The sequence below is a fragment of the Filicampus tigris genome, chromosome 6, assembly GCF_054856515.1.
Source record: "Filicampus tigris isolate MCC_2025a chromosome 6, RoL_Ftig_1.0, whole genome shotgun sequence".
In the NCBI taxonomy this organism is placed as follows: Eukaryota; Metazoa; Chordata; class Actinopteri; order Syngnathiformes; family Syngnathidae; genus Filicampus; species Filicampus tigris.
In genome coordinates, this window is record NC_141222.1 from 28,832,100 (window position 1) to 28,851,725 (window position 19,626).

At 45.3% G+C, this 19,626-nt stretch overlaps 2 protein-coding genes and 1 long non-coding RNA gene across 11 annotated transcripts; 2 read left to right on the forward strand and 1 right to left on the reverse strand.

Annotated features, from left to right (window-relative positions):
• The first annotated feature begins 806 nt into the window (after positions 1–806).
• smim28 (small integral membrane protein 28) lies at positions 807–7,782 on the forward strand. 2 transcript variants are annotated; one of them, XM_086034091.1, is made up of 3 exons: positions 807–843; positions 3,577–3,731; positions 6,737–7,782. In XM_086034091.1, the coding sequence occupies exons 2-3, from the start codon at positions 3,633–3,635 to the stop codon at positions 7,157–7,159; spliced, it is 522 nt and encodes a 173-aa protein (XP_085890217.1). In that variant the 5' UTR covers positions 807–843; positions 3,577–3,632; the 3' UTR covers positions 7,160–7,782. The 2 variants fall into 2 exon arrangements, with proteins under 2 accessions (XP_085890217.1, XP_085890218.1); XM_086034092.1 differs by lacking the exon at positions 807–843 and adding an exon at positions 957–1,367.
• Positions 7,783–8,198: 416 nt separating this feature from the next.
• On the reverse strand, positions 8,199–19,165 carry LOC147146647 (uncharacterized). 8 transcript variants are annotated; one of them, XM_086034080.1, is made up of 6 exons: positions 18,970–19,165; positions 13,969–14,039; positions 13,707–13,899; positions 10,795–13,575; positions 9,229–9,289; positions 8,199–8,441 (listed from the first exon to the last, which is right to left on the reverse strand). In XM_086034080.1, exons 1-6 carry the CDS (start codon positions 19,085–19,087, stop codon positions 8,375–8,377), a joined length of 3,291 nt encoding a protein of 1,096 aa, XP_085890206.1. In that variant the 5' UTR covers positions 19,088–19,165; the 3' UTR covers positions 8,199–8,374. The 8 variants fall into 8 exon arrangements, with proteins under 8 accessions (XP_085890206.1, XP_085890207.1, XP_085890208.1 ...); XM_086034081.1 differs by having other exon boundaries at positions 13,707–13,880; positions 13,965–14,039; XM_086034082.1 differs by having other exon boundaries at positions 13,707–13,880; positions 18,970–19,027.
• Positions 14,972–15,987, forward strand: LOC147146648 (uncharacterized). Its single transcript, XR_015087228.1, has 2 exons — positions 14,972–15,072; positions 15,667–15,987. It is a non-coding gene; the product is annotated as an uncharacterized LOC147146648 (long non-coding RNA).
• Positions 19,166–19,626: the final 461 nt, after the last annotated feature.

The following is a 19,626-nucleotide window of genomic DNA, read 5'->3' on the forward strand; positions in this document are numbered from 1 at the left end:
TTAAGAGTTTGCCATGGAGCAACCCAAAAAATGGGCTGTTTTGTACAAAACAATGCAAGAAAGCGGGTCAAATGGACCCCATTTGCGCATCGGTCCATTTTTTACCCCAAATTGTGTTATTTCTAACTCAACCGTTTTTAGAGTGTAGCTATAAGAACGGAACTCAAATGCAGTGTTGACCGAATGTACATCATCCCCTACTGGGTTTTTAGCTGAAATGATGTCAACATCAATAGTGACGTGCCTGAAGATCAATAGACATTTTGTGCGACCTTGACTTCTGGTTATTAATATGTTTTTGGGGAAGGGGCAATAACCTTATCATTATAAGTACAAAGATGAATAAATAGATAAATGAAGTAGTAGCCAATGATTTGCATTGTTCTGCCCCAATTTGTTGTGTTTCACCCTAAAAGTTGGGCTTTTGATCTGTTGAAGTCGGCATTAGTAGGGCTGTCCACATGAATTTTGGTGCCAATTGATCACCCGTTTTTGGACGTCATACGCAATGAAAGTACAATGATTCCCAATGGAGATTTTGGAATCGGTTCAACCTGTGACTCCGGCCGAACGAGGATAGAGCGGTAGGGGGCGCCGCCATTGACAAGAGGCGCTTCTTTTCATTTTTTCATTTTCATTTTGCCCATCACAAAATACATCAAATGAAGACAGCAGCTTCCCTTTATTTACTTGGAGCAGACATATGTGAATTTGAAGTCTTTCCTTGTGGTGGCGCCCCCCCTGGCGGCCTGAGGATTAGGCCTCATGCAGGGTGTCATGGCAGCCCCCCCCCCGCGCCTACCAACCCCGCACGAAAGCCGTCATCCCGCCAGTGCTCGCCACGTGAGTAATTACTCGGGCACGCTAGCGACATAATCCGCGTGGCGCGCGCCATGCATGCAGATGTCGAGGCCGCGCCGCCGACCGTCGACACGCACGCACGCACGCGCGCGCGCACGCCGGCCGACCGACCGACCGCCTTCGCCGCAACGCGACACCACTGCAGCTGCCTCGATTTACGACTGGGGCCAATTATTATTCTGATTTTAATTTTGGGGATTTTTTTTGTTTTGTTGACGATTTAGAATGAAGGCAAAAGCACGCAGGAATATTGGCGCCAAAGCAAATGGCAAGAAAGAACTTTTTGGAAGTCCGACGTCAGGGCTCAGCAACCTGGTGCCGGTCTTTGGACATTGTGATTTTCGGGGACTGTCGTAGACATTGACAAGTGTAAAGACTGTCAGGGATGGACGGCAAGGAAGTCTTGCAGGCATGCTGATGTGTTTCCGAAGGATCGCGAGAAAGGCTTCGCGCGCATGAGCAGCGTCTCGGCAGAAACAAAGATCGCGAACTCACCGCGACAATTTGTCAGCTATGCTGCCGCGCCGCTGCATGAAAAAAAACAGCGCCGCAGTTGCTGCATGTGTGCTGTTTGCATGTGCGTGTGCGCATGCGAGTGTGCGTGTTATGAGTGTTTTTGTGTACGCGACTGCAAGTTTGTGTGCGATGTGGATATGCGTGTGCGCGCGCGTGTAAACTTATGCCTGTTTGTGCGTGTCGTGAGTGTGTGCGTGTGCGTGTCGTGAGTGTGTGCGTGTGCGCGCGAGTGCAGGGTGTGACTGAAACTGAAGGCGTCTGCATGGAGGATTGAGGCCAGATAGAATGAAAGGATTCGCTTGTCGGGTGTTTGGCTCTTAAAACGCCGATGACCTTTTCTGGCGAAATGGAACAACGCACTGAAATTGATCAAAAGCACAGTATGGCCGAGTGGGACCCAGGGGCGGAGCCATGGCTGGGCCTTGGTGTGCACAGGCCTACGGGCCAGATTGACAGACTGCCCACCCAGTCAGATTCATGAAAAAAAGATATACTTTTAGATTTTTTGGGTCGTTTTCATGACATTATTTGTGAATTTGTGTTTTGTTGCGCTTTTTATTGTATTGTATTGTATATTAAGAATGGGACAATTGAGGTTGTTTCAGGAAGATCTGAACTTCATATGATTCATTCACTTTGTCATTTTATTGGAATATACAATGTGTCAGAAAAGGAAGCTTGTGCTCAGTGAGAGAAATATTCAGGCCCACCCAGATTTTTCCAAGCCCACCCATCAGCCACGTTCTGGCCTGTCCCTGGTCGGACCTTGGTCACTAGTTCCTTTATGTAAGTACGGCATATCGTCGCTGTCCTGTGAAAAACACTTCTGTCCAATTTTGTATCTTTTTCTCATTGTCACGTTCAGGGGAAGTCTGTAACGCAAAAAAAACAAAACATTCGCGTTAAAAAAAAAAAACGGGACAAAATAGACATACGAGTTTTTCACAGGACAGCGACGATATCACGGTCTGGCGTGCGCGTGATGTCATATTTCGGTGGGGATTAACGGATGTGGCTGGCACGTCAGAGGGCCGTGGCAGCTGTTTGGGCGTCAGCAACTTGAATTGCAAAGTGCGTTGAAGTGCGCATGAAAGCCCAGTTTGGGCCGTGCGATGAATGGAAATTGAATGATAATTACCATTATTACACTCCGCGACTACAAAATTGGCATCATCGAAAAAAATGATGATTAATATGCATTTATATCCAGCGCACTGTTTGTTTACACAAGGAAATCGTACTTGAATGGAGACTTGCACCTTTACCTTTTTTTTTTAGGATAGCTAATTTGATGAATTTTCTTTGGTCCAAAAGGAACTGACCTGGTTTTCAAGGAAATGTATTTGTCTTTAGATTTTTTGCGTTGAAACATTTTCTTGTTTTGTACAACAAGAATAAATGATCGTTTGAGTCATCGCGATGAATCATTTTTTTCCTAATCGAGCATCCCTAACCGGAGCGTATCTCCGCGCCCGCGTTCCAACAGTGACAGTGGCCAGAGTGGAACTTTTGGGAAGGTGCGCGCATGCCTCCTTAAGTCTGGCGTAAAGCCCAACCCAGAAAAAGAGCGTCAAAGCGGCAGACGATCCGGGGCTGCTCCCCCGCTTCGGGACCTGGACGACTTGATGGAAAGGCGGATTGTGCAGAAAATGCTGAGGGAGAAGGTTGAGATTCCGAGTCCTCGCCGGCCAGTCCGCGTGCCAGTGGCTTCAAAAATGAACGTTTTGGAGCAGCCGAGTCAAAGTCCGAGTCTGATGGGAAAAGCTGGCAAAAGCCTTGCGAGGTGCAGCCCTTTGTTTGTGCAAGGAAGAGTGGGCCAAAAGATGGCCACAGAGACGAGACAGACTCGTTTGTTTGTTTGTTTCCCACTTGAGGGTGGCCCATGCGGCAACTTTCTTGGGTCTCGGGGGCATAAGATGTCCACTTCCAAAGGGCATTTCTCCCATTTGCTCCACAATCAAGTGAGGAAACGATGCAATTGCTTTGATTCCTCAAGCGGCGTGTTCCACGTGAGAAGCGACGACGGTCCCTCTTCCCGTGCGCATGCGAGAGGGATGTGGGGCAGCCGTAAATCTCCCGGCTGGCCTGAATCCTGATGTTGCCTTGCTTGCATGTGTGCGCACGTGAGCGAGTCGCCGCCCCTCCTGAGCCCATGGCACTAAAGCCGCCCCGCCCCCCTCGCCCGTTTCCCCCTCAAAGCGCCGTGCGTGAGCGGGACGCCATCACACCAGCATCTCGTCATCTGCACGGGCAGCATGCGCGGCCTCCTGGAGAGCAGCTGGCGGCGCTTCGGCCCGGCGGGGCGCGGCTCCTACGACTGGGTGACCCCGGCGCCCTCCGCGCGCGAGCAGCAGGTGAGACCTTTCTTTGCGTCTTTGTTGCAAAAACCCGGGACGCTCACGCCAAAACGCTTGACGTCCAAAAAGCTCCAGGCCGCTTCAAGTCCCACGGGTGCGATGAGCGGTCAGCCAAAAGTATGCACAACGTTTGCCCACTTTCAGCTGTGAAAGTAGCCCGACGAGAGAATCACGACATTCGACGTTCGGCACCCGCGGGTCTGCACGTTCGCGGGTTGCTTTTCTCAAAATTCGGTCAATGTGCGTCGGCGTCGGTCAATAAAGTAACTTCTTACTCTCCTAGTTACTTTTCAAAACGGTTACGAAACTAAGGTCCTTTTCAAATCAAGTCAGGAGTAAAGTAACAAAATGACGTTTCCAAGGTAATATCAGAAATCAGACAATACAATACAATTTTATCGATATAGCGCATTTCATTACAGCTAGAGCTGTAACAAAGCACTTTACAAACAATAAACTGTTTCGAGATATGTTTTTTTAAATGATGAATGTTAGGAAAAACTAACGTGTAATAATATATGGCGCAATTTTCAAGCACAACCCCCCCCCCCCCCCGTTTTTTGTGAAATCACACTAACAAACTTCAAACTTATTTGAAAAACAAAGTAAAAAAACGAAATTAGCCAAATGTAAATGTGTTTTGTTTTGTAAATGCAGAAATGGTACAAACGCTTTTGTCTTCCTTTTCCGGGGGCCCTGAGAGAACAAAGTTTGGACATCTCTGCACAAAAGGAAATTCCCTTGAAATCTCTTGCTTTGTAAAACAGACTGACAGACAGACAGACAGAGTGGACTTTGGTGCATTTGATGTCTTGTCGTCTTATCTGCTGTTGCCGGATCAGACTTTGCGTGTTGATGGCTTGAGATGAGAAGATTTGCAGCTGCTCAGCGGCGAGGATCAGCAAGCGTAGCGAGTTGACCCAAAGCGGGCACGGCCTGGTGTACCTAATGAAGTGGCCACCGAGAGCAGAGGCCACCCAAGGCCTCGCCTTCAAACAAATGCTACTTGAACGCACGCCGAGCGGCGACGCATACAAACGCGGCATATTTGAGCTCAGCAACGAGGCGACTAAATTCCCGACGAATACTGGTCGATCTCAGACTCGCATCAAAACCACGCCATTGTTCAGCATTTGCAAAATCCAATCTGACCGAAATGGTGAACGGAGTTCCCGTATATAGCGCTTTATCGATCTGTGATCGTACAGTATGTTGACAAAGCCATATTGACTTGATCTCATTCTAGCGTAACGGATCGTAACGCGCACACCTTCGCTCAGCATATCAACACACAAAACAGTCAACCTTTTGGATTTAAAAGAACTTACTTTATCCCACCCCAGGATCACATCCAGGGCCCAACAAAGCACGTTTTATCTCTTTGGTCCCATTTTAAATCCATCTTTGTCACTACTAGCCTCATCCTAGCTAGCGCTAAGATAGATTGTCTCTCGGGTCCGACGTCCAAGCTTGAAAAATAAATCAATACATAAGAAATAATCCATTTTGTTTGCTGCTAGCATAAGTGTTAGCCGGCCAAATATTCCCGTTGCTGGGACGGCCTCAGCCGGCCGAATATTCTCAGAACTACTTCCGGGCAGGCATCAGCTCCAATGTAGCGCATACGTAGCTTTCCCGCATGTGCACTCCCCACGTAGATACGTCACACGCACGGAGACAGTTCACAATCAATATTTATCTGATAGTATGACAAAAACATCAACACTTTTCATAAAATACATGGTACTCACACAAATGTTCTTTTCTTTGTTACGGTCCGTCTGTGTCAGCTAGCTGTCACGAACTTTTCTTGAAAAGTATACCTTGAACATACATTTAAAATGATGTCTGCCGGCGACCTCCTCGCAATCTTTGGTACGCACATTTAGCTCAGCCAATCGGAGGGCTAAACATAGCAGTCTGTTGAGCGGAACTTTGCAAAGCCGCAAGGTGCTGAACCTAAAATTGGATTGGTTAAAAAAATAAATTAAAAAAAAAAAGCGAGAAAAAAATTGTTGTGCGTTCGACGTCGGATTAACTCTTATTCCACAAACGCAGTATTTATCAGAGTGCCTCGTTTCAACTAGCGGGCCTGCATAAAATATATTCTGGAAAAAAATGTTTGGGTTACAAGACAACTAACTGAAAGTACATTTTACGTTAATAAAATGAACTAAAACTACATTTATAGCAAAAATGTACTTTGTTTTCATCGTTGTCAATTAGTTTCTTACATGAGCCTTTGGAGTTGATTTTAAATGTACCGGTATTGATTTTGGTATTGTCCCAAAGACGGAAGCTCCAACATTCATGGAGCAATTGTAGTTTACTTGACTTTATTATTAAATATTTATTGTGACCTTTTTTTTAAATCTTGCACTGGAAAAGTGCTCCCTGTATATAAAACACAAAGCTAAAACTCATACTGAAACTAAGAAAAATGAGGGCCTGACTGATATGGATTTCTTGAGGCCAATATTTGGCAGGGAAAAAAAATGAGATAATGATTTATTGGTTGATTATTTACCAAAAAATGAAAAAGAATGAAACAACTTCATCAAACAAAAATATGAATTACAGGCTGTTTTGCAACATTTGTCCTCTAGCGTTTAATTTTACAACAGTGAGCAAAATCAGCCATTTTTTTTTTTTTTTTTTTTTTAATGAATTGGCCAACATTTTTCAGATGAATCAGTCGGGCCCTAATAACAACCAAACGATCATTTGGGACAAACTGAAGTAAAAACAAACAAACCCGCTCTAGACAACCAATTAAAGCCAACTGAATTTGACAAACAAAAGTCCAAAGGAAATAAAAGCTGATTACAATGAAAAATTAAAAGTATCAAAACCCTGCTTGGCAATCGTAGACAAATTATGCGAAATGGATGAATACGATTCATCGAAGTTGTCACCGCTTCTCGTAGTGTTTTTGCCACTGCAAAAAAAAACAAAAAACAAAAAACAACATAAAAACCGTTGGTTCAAAACTTGTCGCGCAGGGCTTCAACTGGAACGACCTGGGCGACGACGGGAAGTACGAGCTGCTGCTGTACGCGGTCCTGCCGGCGGTGGCGGTCCTGCTGCTGGCCCTGCTGGCAGTCTCGGTCCGCCGCCGCTGCCGGGCCTCGGCCTCCAGGCTGGGCCTGGCTAAGGTGATCGCGCTGGACCTGCAGGACGCCGAGAGCGGCGCCGACTTGCTGTCGTCGCTGAGCCGCGGCACCGAGCGCCACGCCAGCACCAGCTCGGCGGGCTCGGACGGGGTCTTCGTCATGGTCTACCTGCCGCCGCCCTACGAGGAGACCCTCAGCAAGATCACCAGGGCCGCCAGTCTCGGCAGCTCCAAGGACGCCGAGTCCATCAAGATCGAGGACCTGGAGGCCAAGCTGTGCCCGGAGATCAGGTCCAGCGGTCGCTACGTGTGACCCGGCTCTCCTGTCCGTCGCTTTGTGATTCTCGGAGCCCGCGTTTGCTTTCAAGTTGCTTCCAGAACTGCTACCTTGACTTGCGAGTTTCATTTGTTCCGTAACCAAGCTCGAATCTCTAACAACTTGTACGGTGGACCCCCGCTATTCGCGGGCGGCAGGGACCGGGCCGAGCCCGCCTGCAAATAGCAGAAATCCATGTATAATCGACGGCCATTATAAGGGCATTGAAAAAAAACAAACAAACATGGGGATAATCCACTGCTAAGCGTTTTACACAAAACGGGAGGTGGCTGTCCCCCAAACAACACCAACACTCAAAATATTGAAAAAAAAAAAATCACAAATATGTGGGGGTCCACTGCATGGCGAAACGATTTTCCCAATTGAAATCAGCTGACCTACATATGTGCCCCCCCCCTACACGCACGCACGCACGCACGTCAGATTTGACACTTCAAACCTTCAAGTGGACCGAGCGGACCTCTCGGTGGAAACGTGACCACTAATGCCACAATCACAATCTTCGTCGTCTTCTTCGTCCTGTGTGTTGGTATCGGCGTGTTTGTGATGTTCTACTGCCCCCTGCTGCCCGACAGCCAATAAAGAAATCTAGTGCACAATGGGGCAAAGTGGTTGTGAATAAAACAGTTCAGTTGAAAAATATCAAATGCATTTTTTGTGCATTTCATTTATTTATCTTTATTTTCATCACAATGATCAACCAATTATTAAATGAATAAATGTTAACGGTATATGTGTTTTAGAATTCACATGATTTCTTAAAGGGACAGTGTGTATCAATTTTGGATTTTTCAGTGTTCATTCATTAAAAAAAAAAAACACTATGAATTTCAATCATATTAAAAAACAAATGTTGTATCACATCAACATACTTTTAAAAATATAATTATAGGTCTAGTTATGGCAAATTATACAACATAGGGCCTCCATGCGCTAGGCGGGCCGTACTTTTCCCACACTGGAGCGACACGACGTCAGCAGCAGCAGCAGCACCAAAAGAAAGGAAAACACTCGATTGGTGGGAATCTGCCGAGCATTTTTATTGGAGAAGAAGCATGTGGAAAAGAGCAAAGCAAAGCAAAATCCAGCAAACCTCAGGAAGCCCTCGGCCAAATATGCTTGTTGTTGTTCTTTTTTTTTTTTTTTTTTTTTTTTTTACATAGCGTTAACGTTTCCAAAAGTGCCGCTTGTTCAACTGCAGCCATCAAAGAAGTTGGTGACTTGGTAACACTCGCTTCTGGCCGACCGGAATATATTCCTGTTGGTTGGACAAGAAAAACAGTGAAAAACGGTTCTGATGTTCTTTTTTTTGAAAGACAGGATATGTTACGTACATCACATGTAGGTTGAGGTCTGTATATATATATACATATAAATATATATATATATATATATATATATATATACATATATATATATATATATATACAAATTAGGGTTGTCAAAAGATTAATCGCGATTAATCGCAAATGCAGACTTTTACGTAGTTTTACTTAAAAAGTTACTTGACGGCTCATTGGAGAAATCCAAAATAATTTGCACACTTTGCACAGCCAAATTCAAATACCATATTTGTTGTACATCTTTGGTGTATCGTTCAACTGTTCTATTTTACAGGAAAAGAATCGTATTCAAGGATCAAAGAAAGCTATTAGAACAGTCTTTCAATTGCAATATACTTTTTCCCACATTATTTCCTAGATTTTACTCATGTAAATAACGGTTCAAAGCTTTGTAAAAAATGTAGTTGAAAAGTGCGATTAATCGCGATTAATCTTTTGGCAGAACTAATATAAATATGTGTGTGAGACCTGCCATAGTGATTTTGAAAGCTCACCACATGAACCCCCGATGACGCAACGAGTCAAATGGAGAACCTTCGTCAGGTAACAACCATAAAGCCATGAAGCCAAAAGTCGTCTTTTGTTTTTTCTTCACGTTTACTTCCCGTTTGGCTTCCCAATATTTGCATAGTGCATTCTTAAATCCATATCTCGTATTGTGCGTCACAAGACGAAAAGTTGACATGTTGGTCAGTCACTTACATCCAGTGCTCAGTCTTGACAAAGCATTCCACGTCATTCGTGATGTCGTCATCGGCAAACGCTTGAATGGGAAAAGGAAAGCTTATTTAATATTCACAAACAGACAGCTCACACGTGCCGATTCACGAGTCACCTTTTGCAAAATGACCTCTTTGGGAAATTTGCTGACGATCCACAGTATATGTTGAAAAACATGTTGTACTCTTGCTGTAATCGCTTCGAAGGGAGCTTGTGCTAAGGCGGCATGTTAGCGGAAGGGCGGGGCTGCCTTGACCTACTCATTGGCCGCACCCGGGGCTAACCATAACCACTGCCAGACTCGAAAGCCCCTCTCCCGAATTAGGGACGAACATTTACGACAGTTGGCGAAGGTAGAAAAATGCATGTTCACGTCAGGGTTCGTTCAGGGTCGTAAATGAATGTCGGCAGACGTTCGCCTGTTCAAAAAGGCCCTGACGGCACTACTGATAAAGGCCGAGTGATATGCCTTCTTTCTAAGAAGGACTTTGCTCAGCAAAGAAGCACTTCAAGCCTACCACATCAATGCAAAGTAACCAGCCGCGCGCGACTAAAGCCACAGCTAACGATAGCAACCAAGACGAGCGCTAATGTAGCGAGCCATTGCAAAGCTCTTCGCCAAACTAACGAAACGGGCTGACGGCTGTTCCTGCCAAGTGAATAGCGATGAACTGCTAGCGACTTCAAGACGAGGGATTGATTGAGGTGTTGCAAACGGCGTCCAGTGAGCCACCATACAAACCACCGTGCAGGACTGCAGTGATGACGAAAATCAGCGAGATTTTATGTATGACGGTGAAACGAAAAGCAAGCTTGATGTTTTGGTGGGCAAGATCACTGGACCTCACCTCGCAAACGCCGTTATTTGGGGGTGACTGGAGGCTTTTTTGAAGGCGAGTGGAACTTCAACTCATTTTGCGCTGATCGTCGTGAAAACAGAAACCAGAACTTGGCTGATAAATGCCAAAAACAGTTCCTCAAGATGGCGAATGACTCGGCCATTGAAAAAAAGATGAATTAGATCAATTAATTACAGATCATAATGAATGAATCTCTCTGCTGTTTTAATCTCTTGACAGCCCTCGACGGAATGCCCAGCGCTGATAAACGGTATATCTGTTGTGTCTTACAATTTGGCTAAACTGTATGTAGAATTTCATGTTGCCTAGCTGTGGCTGGAAAAAAAATTGTAGAGAGTCGCTGTCACCCAAATGGCCTCTCAATAAATGCTCACTCTGGCCTTTATTTCCTCTATATGTTGCGCTTGTCCCTTGACAATCAATCATTCTATGTTTCCGTGCTTCAATGAAAACAGAATACTGCACTGTATGCGGACCCTGAAAACCTAATGCGGGGTCGGGGCTTGTACGCTGCAGTGCATCGCTAGCCGTGTGGTGCTTGATCGCTTGGTGCACTGCAAAGCGTCTTCAAACTGTCATTTTCTGCTTCCATGATAGTCCACTTCCGTCACGTTGGGCCAAGTCGCTCGGTGTGTGGCAGGCTTGACCATATATCAGATATCAATGAAAAGTAGGTATGATGACTCACCGCTGCAGGACGCAATGCAGATGTTGTCCGTCCAAGGATTACTTGAGAAGCAGAAATCCTTGTCAGATAGCTGGAAGACTCCGTAATAAGTGCGGTAAGATGGCGGATTTGCCATACTTGGCGCTGCGACCTGGCGGCGGCGCCGTCGCCGCGGCGGCGCACCTTCTTCAGCTGCCTCTTCCGAGCTCCACAATTCTTCTACGTGTTTCTTCAACGCCTCCATCTCGGCCTGCTGCGCTATCTGGACGACGTCCAAATCAGGAAATTGTACAGGGTCGTTTACGGACACAGGTCTGACTGCCGCTGTAGTGTTTGATGGTGTCAGTGGTCTTGCAGTGCTGTTGGTTGTTGGAGATTCGGGGGGTCTTGTGGCGTTGGTTGTTTCTAGAGGTGCAGGTGGACTTGTGGCGTTGGTTGTTTCGAGAGGTGCAAGTGGACTTGTGGCGTTGGTTGTTTCGAGAGGCGCAGGTGGTCTTGTGGCGTTGGTTGTTTCTAGAGAGGCAGGAGGTCTTGTGGCGTTGGTTGTTTCCAGAGGGGCAGGAGGTCTTGTGGCGTTGGTTGTTTCGAGAGGTGCAGGTGGTCTTGTGGCGTTGGTTGTTTCGAGAGGTGCAGGTGGTCTTGTGGCGTTAGTTGTTTCTAGAGGTGCAGGTGGACTTGTGGCGTTGGTTGTTTCGAGAGGTGCAGGTGGTGTTATGGCGTTGGTTGTTTCTAGAGGGGCAGGAGGTCTTGTGGCGTTGGTTGTTTCGAGAGGTGCAGGGGGTCTTGTGGCATTGGTTGTTTCGAGAGGTGCAGGTGGTCTTGTGGCATTGGTTGTTTCTAGAGGGGCAGGAGGTCTTGTGGCGTTGGTTGTTTCCAGAGGTGCAGGTGGACTTGTGGCGTTGGTTGTTTCGAGAGGTGCAGGTGGACTTGTGGCGTTGGTTGTTTCGAGAGGTGCAGGTGGTCTTGTGGCGTTGGTTGTTTCTAGAGGTGCAGGTGGACTTGTGGCGTTGGTTGTTTCGAGAGGTGCAGGTGGTGTTATGGCGTTGGTTGTTTCTAGAGGGGCAGGAGGTCTTGTGGCGTTGGTTGTTTCGAGAGGTGCAGGGGGTCTTGTGGCATTGGTTGTTTCGAGAGGTGCAGGTGGTCTTGTGGCATTGGTTGTTTCTAGAGGGGCAGGAGGTCTTGTGGCGTTGGTTGTTTCCAGAGGTGCAGGTGGACTTGTGGCGTTGGTAGTTTCGAGAGGTGCAGGTGGTCTTGTGGCGTTGGTTGTTTCTAGAGGTGCAGGTGGACTTGTGGCGTTGGTTGTTTCGAGAGGTGCAGGTGGTGTTATGGCGTTGGTTGTTTCTAGAGGGGCAGGAGGTCTTGTGGCGTTGGTTGTTTCGAGAGGTGCAGGGGGTCTTGTGGCATTGGTTGTTTCGAGAGGTGCAGGTGGTCTTGTGGCATTGGTTGTTTCTAGAGGTGCAGGAGGTCTTGTGGCGTTGGTTGTTTCTAGAGGTGCAGGTGGACTTGTGGCGTTGGTTGTTTCCAGAGGTGCAGGTGGACTTGTGGCGTTGGTTGTTTCTAGGGGTGCAGGTGGTCTTGTGGCGTTGGTTGTTTCTGGAGGTGCAGAAGGTCTTGTGGCATTGGTTGTTTCGAGAGGTGCAGGTGGTCTTGTGGCGTTGGTTGTTTCGAGAGGTGCAGGAGGTCTTGTGGCGTTGGTTGTTTCTAGAGGTGCAGGAGGTCTTGTGGCGTTGGTTGTTTCGAGAGGTGCAGGTGGTGTTATGGCGTTGGTTGTTTCGAGAGGTGCAGGTGGACTTGTGGCATTGGTTGTTTCGAGAGGTGCAGGAGGTCTTGTGGCGTTGGTTGTTTCTAGGGGTGCAGGTGGTCTTGTGGTGTTGGTTGTTTCTGGAGGTGCAGGAGGTCTTGTGGCGTTGGTTGTTTCCAGAGGTGCAGGTGGACTAGTGGCGTTGGTTGTTTCGAGAGGTGCAAGTGGACTTGTGGCGTTGGTTGTTTCGAGAGGGGCAGGAGGTCTTGTGGCGTTGGTTGTTTCTAGAGGTGCAGGAGGTCTTGTGGCGTTGGTTGTTTCGAGAGGTGCAGGTGGTCTTGTGGCGTTGGTTGTTTCTAGAGGGGCAGGAGGTCTTGTGGCGTTGGTTGTTTCGAGAGGTGCAGGTGGACTTGTGGCGTTGGTTGTTTCTGGAGGTGCAGGAGGTCTTGTGGCGTTGGTTGTTTCTAGGGGTGCAGGTGGTCTTGTGGTGTTGGTTGTTTCTGGAGGTGCAGGAGGTCTTGTGGCGTTGGTTGTTTCTAGGGGTGCAGGTGGTCTTGTGGCGTTGGTTGTTTCGAGAGGTGCAGGTGGTCTTGTGGCGTTGGTTGTTTCGAGAGGGGCAGGAGGTCTTGTGGTGTTGGTTGTTTCGAGAGGGGCCGGAGGTCGTGTGGTGTTGGTTGTTTCTGGAGGTGCAGGTGGTCTTGTGGAGTTGGTTGTTTCTAGAGGTGCAGGTGGTATAGTGGCGTTGGTTGTTTCTAGAGGTGCAGGAGGTCTTGTGGTGGTCGTTGTTTCTAGGGGTGCAGGTGGTCTTGTGGCATTGACTGTTTCCAGAGGTGCAGGAGGTCTTGTGGCGTTGGTTGTTTCTAGAGGTGCAGGAGGTGCAGGTGGTCTTGTGGCGTTGGTTGTTTCTAGAGGTGGGGGAGGTGCAGGTGGTTTTGTGGCGTTGGTTGTTTCTAGAGGTGCAGGGGGTCTTGTGGCATTGTTGGTCAGTTCAGGAGAAACTGGCATGGTAGTCCTGACCATGCTGGTGTTCAGATTTGACATTCTCTCCAATTCACATATTACTGCAACGCATGAAGACAACATTATTCCTGGCATAGGTTTGTGTCCAAAACATTCAAGTTCAGTCTTCTGTGTTGAATTTGTTATGATGATGTTTGTCAAAGCTCTCGATAGCATTCAACACACATCTCACCTACTGACAAGATGCCATCTCTGAACCTTTCAATGCCTATGGGTAGCTTGATGGCCTGTTCAAGTCTGCTCTTGAGTTCACATCTGGTGATCATGCGGCCCTGGGACAAGCTCGGTAACAGAACCACCAGGACCAGTAGCAGCATCATCCACTTTAACCTCATCTCAGGAGCTGCTATGAGAACAAAATAAAACTGTCGGAATTTCAAGAGTGCTGAACATTTTGAGAAATATGCTTGACACAAACAAAGCAACCAACCAACCAGTTTAAGATCATCCAGTGAATGGAAGGATTTGAGGATCAGGAAGAGTGGGCAGCCTCCTGGAGCCCTGCCTGGGCGGCGAAATGGCTGGTGAGTGTTTGTCCTATTTCTTGTGGTCCAGACAAATGTCAAAGAGTCATGACCCACTAAGGGATGTTAGCCTCAGTGAAGACTCAAAATTGTCAAAACACGTACGCTAGTTGCACCGCCGAATGATGTCAATCAATGGAGCTTCAAAGGCGCACCTGTGAGTTGGCAGCCTATGATAACAGCTTTGCTAACCATCCTTAATTTGTACTTTTCCACTTTTGTTTTTTAATCCTGTAGTGCAGGGGTCATCCTGTTCCTCGAGGTCCGCTGTCCTGCCTGTTTTCCGGGCCTCCCTGCTGCAACACACCTGATTCAAATTATAGGATAATCAGCAAGGTCTGCAGAAGCTGGATAACGATCCTGATCATTTGCATCAGATGTGTTGCATCAGGGAGAGACGGAAAACAGGCAGGACAGCGGACCTCGAGGAACAGGATTAAAGACCCATGCAGAAATTTGCAAACTCATTTTGGACTGAATTCTTGCATGCCGAATGCCAATGTCAAGGGTGCTCCTCTTGTTTAAAATGTTGTTTTCCAATTCTTGATTTATGTGGAAAAAATGGGCAAGTTACACATGTTGCGCTTACGTGTGCTCATCATATCAAAACGACACACCAAGTATAGTGTGGTAGGAATCAAAGTAAAGTAGTAAGACTATATACTTGTGTACAGAAGTAAAGATAAAGAAATACATAAAATATGGATCTAACGTGTATAGTTCTCCCTCTCACTGTACTGCATGTAACCTGGATTATATTTGCATTTACTACATAAATGTGTTATACAAAATATGACACATTATTGTAGTGTGTTATTAAATTGCCTTGATATTGTACTGTATTAAAATAATATATACTAATATAATGCTAATTTCATTTTGAGCATCGCGTCTGCCTATGTCATTTCCGGGATGATGTCACTTCCGCGGTGATGTCATTTCCTTTCAATTGCTGCGCAAGCCACGCTGCAGTCACTGTTCGGGCCGTCGATGTCTCGGTCGGTTGTGTTGCTGGTAGGCCAGTTTTTTTCTTCTTGACAAGCATTATTCTTAACTAATTTCTGACCAGACTGCTAGGCCATCAACCGATACCACAGACTCGTGTCATTTGAGTTGACATTCATACTACTGGGCCCCAAAAAAAAATAAGACAAAACAAGAGGGAACTGATGAGCCAGCAACCTGATTCAATTGTTTGCTTTAGCATGCTAACTATTAGCCGGTAATTTTTTATTTTGTGGAAAGGGACTCGGACAGAAATTGTGGGGAGCTAGCACAAACAATTTCTGCCCTGAGATAGTTTTGTTTATCGACACGATGCCATTCTGTTTTCCTTTTAAATAGTTTTGAATTATTGTGGTTTAATATTCATGCTCCTGCTTATTTGATTATTTTAATTGGCAGCTAATTGTTTGCCATTTAATGCTTTGACTGCACTCATTGTATGGAAAGCATTGTGCATTGATTTATAGTGCAGTGCTAATGAAATTATTAAGGAATATAGTCATGAGTACTTGAACTTTGGAGGTACTTACCTTAGGATTTGAAAGGGAATGTTTAACTTCAATTATGTTTCTAATTATTTTGAATTGGACCTGTTCCATGCAGGCCATGCAGGTTCCTATTCCGATAAGCTTGGTATCAAGGAAATTGATGGTGAGCTAACTCAGAATCCACCTAACAGAACTCCAACAACTACAACAGTCCTGCAGAGCGGTAGGAGGCACTGCAGCTGATTTTCTTCTGAAACAATTTTCCTTTCATCTACCGCAGCAATTACTCTGGACATCCCTTACATCAATACATGTGTGGACTATAGCTACCTAAGACTTTCAACCAGCGGGATCCTAGATTTTGGGCTTCAATTGCTCAAATATTGTAAACATTTCTTTTTCTACTTTTGGGTGAATACACTTGCATTTTTTTTCATCAGAAGTCTGGTCTCTGTGATTTAAACGTTTTCCCCACTTCCTCCCTGGACTGAACTTTAGATCTCTGAGCCTAGCCTAGTAGTGTACATTTCACTCTCTTTATTAATTATAGCATCTGTATACTAAGCACACATGTATCACATGCAGCACTATTAAAAAAAAGAGAGACACGATGATATAATTGTTAGCCATAACCAAAGGAGCAAGTGATGGACATTATAATAAATCTTTGTGAGTCCAAACATAAAATGGTCATGTCCATTTCATATTCACCTTCCTCAAAATGTCCTCTGCCAATCACAGTAGGATGATACCAAAAGAAACTCGAAAAGCATCAACCAGCACATCTACCAACTATAGTGCCAAAAGAAATCCAAACGTCTTAAGCAGCTGTGTACAGTTCAAAGCAAAAAAAAAAAAAAGAAAAGAAAAAAGGAAAATCAAAGACACAAAGGTTGAACCAATGAGTGCAGTCAAATATAGGTGAATTTCTTTTTGCCCTTATTCTATCCATAAGTTAGTGTGTAATTTATCCAGATGTTCAAAAACTCTCAGATGTATCTCTTGCGACCCTCCTGACAATAAGCAGTTTGGATAATACACAGGCGTCAAATTCAAGGCCCGGGGGCCAGATCCGGCCCGCGACATGATTTCTTGTGATCCGCGAAGACCATGTTTTTTTGTTTTTTTTTGTCTTCACTGTTACCACAACATATTTGATATTTAAAGAATTTGTTACCAATCCTTCCTTAAGAATACATTGAAAAATAGTGGAACAAACTATTTACAGGCTTCAAAACTAGTGATCCATCAATTAGTCGCGTATAAGGCATACATTTACACGGTCGCAACGGCCCTCCGAGTGAAATCAGAACTACGATGTGGCCCGTGACAAATATGAGTTTGACACCCCTGGGATAATGGATGGGTTTTCTTTGACTGCATTTTAGCGTCTCCATTTTAAAAAGAACCTGGGCCACTTTGATCCAAACTTGAAGGCAGGAGGCTCTTATGTCAACCATCTTGTTGCTCTCCTTTTCGCACTTCTGCTTGATACGTACGTATGTGCTGTTTCTACCCCTTGTGGCTCCTGCATTCTCTTAATCTTTCCAGATCTGGTGACTTTATCGGCTTCACTACGTGTAACATTCTTCTCACATCATCCGTTGCTTGCCTTTGTCCAATTCATCCTGTTTGATCAAACTGCATGATATGTGGAAGTATCATTTCCGGACGCTTTGCTAAAAATTCATGTGAAAAGTTTGTAATGCCGGTTCAGAACAGTAATTGGGCGGAAAGAAGCGTACAGTAACTGACGCCATCACGGCTATGATCACCCCCTACCAGGCAGGGCCTTTCTCAAAGCCCCACTTAAAAGTTATCAGGACAAGTGGAGATAAATAGTCGCAATATAGGCTTGACGGCATTCTAGTCACAATATAGGTTTAACGCCATTCTGACGTAAGCCCATCGGAGCCCGGAGATTTATTAGGTTTGAGTCCAGAGATTGCCTTCCTCGTTTCTCCCCTTGTCATTCGCCTTCGCCATTAAGCCTTCATTCTGATCTTCTGCAGAGACTCGGTTAACATGACCACTTTGTGGTCCTTTTGGCAGTATGGCTCTTTATGATACTTTTCAAAACAACTTTACTTCACCTGTTTCACTTGATTGGGTCTTTAATTGTATGCACCGCTCTCGCCTCTTATTTTCTTTATTTATTTTCATGGCAGATTTTGAGTCTTTTTGGTTTGCTTTGCTGCCAATCTTCCTCTAGTATATCTTAGTTAGAAAAGAATATTTTATTCATTGATGGCTTTTTTTTTTTAGCTATTTTACTTTCTCTATAATAGTGTTTGTTTTAATTGTGGTTTACGTTTGATTTGATGTACGGCACTTTATTTTTCTTTTTTTAATTTAACCTCTATTTATCCATGTACGGCAATTGAGAATTGTTGTGTTCATTTTCAATTAGCAACTGGCAGAAGACAGCAACAGCTGTGGTTGTTGATAAAGTGCTTTATCAATTCAGCAGAGTTCCAGCGATATGTTGGTTAGGCTAATTGAAGAATCTGATTTACTAAAGCTTTGTGGGTGTAAAAACTGGCAAAAACTTAATTGTGCGTGAAGTGAAATCTGATCTAATGGAGCGCCACCAAAATTGCGTCTGCCAAGCGTTAAATTGCCGTGCCGTTCGTTATGCAAATTGTGGGAGGAGTACAAGATCCGAAAAGCGCAGTCAAACTGCTTAAACAACATGAGTGTAGAGTATTGTAAGTGTAAGAATGTACAAATGTAGGCATTAGACAACAAGCAGGATGATTAAGCAACAACATTTACTGTACACTGTATACATATACCGTATGTGTAATAATATACTGAGCGTATGCCACGCACATGCATATCGCTAAAAAATACAAAAATAAACAACATGGCGTGATAAAACAACAAGCTGGCTAAATGTAATAGCATATCTAAGCAACATAACATGAGCATATATAGCATGGTATGCGTATGAATGCTGTCTGTATCAAACTCATCAATATCAATGAATAAGAGAGCGCTTCAACAACATCCTTTTAGAGTATTGCGTACGCACGCGATATGACATGACAACATTTTTCAAGTCGTGTGTGTGTGTGTGTGTGAATCGATGCCACTTGCATGCATATCGAAAAATATCCTAATAGCGGGATGCTTAAAAACGGCATCATGAAACAACATGAGAATAGATGCCGCACGTACATAGAAAACGGGCCTTGAATAAGCAACACGGCACCATTAAAAAACACCAACATTGCCCCGTATGGGTGGATATGACCCAGGGACACGCACAGCCATAAACGGAACAGGATTCTATTCGTATAGAACAAAATGGCACACACACACACACACACACACACACACACATATGTGTGTGTAAAGGCCTGTAGCCAACTCGCAGGGCGGTAATGGAAAGGCAAATAAAACAAACAGTTCTCACCAAGTCGCAGTGTCGCTCGTGTCGGAGCAGCTTTGTTGGTGTCACTTGACTTTCTATCTATTTGTGTGCTAGGACAGTGATTGTAGACAAACCTGTTTGTATTTTTGACTTGCCACATCCTTATTCGTCATTTCCCCCACTGTTGGATCAGAGTCAAAAGTGTGTGCCTGCGGTGCCTCGGAACAAAGTAACGAGGCTGGCGGGTGACACCTGCGGAACGCCAACCGGACTTCTGGCGCCGGGTTGCTCAAAAATGCAGCGTGGGGAACCTGCGCCAAAAACGGGGCCTACGGGCTCAACGCATCCCACTGGGGGGTTTGCTCCCCCCCCCCCCACCCCCAGGCGGAAATTGGAAACGGCCTGTATCGTGAGCCTTCAGTTACAGGACGTGTTGTCAGGAGTTGAGGAAAAACGAAGCAAGTTGTCAACAAATCGAAGGTTGTGCCAAGATATGCCCCATAATTGTACCGCTTTGCATTCACGCAAACAATGCCGGCTCGTTTAATGTTAGTTGAGAATAGATAATAATAAATCGATCAAATGCAAAATCATCTTGTCAACTTTGTGACATCATCTTGTATGTCATCAGATTCCGAAATCGACGCATGTGTTCCGATTACATTTCGTTTTGCTTCATGTCAGATCTTGTTTGTTTTC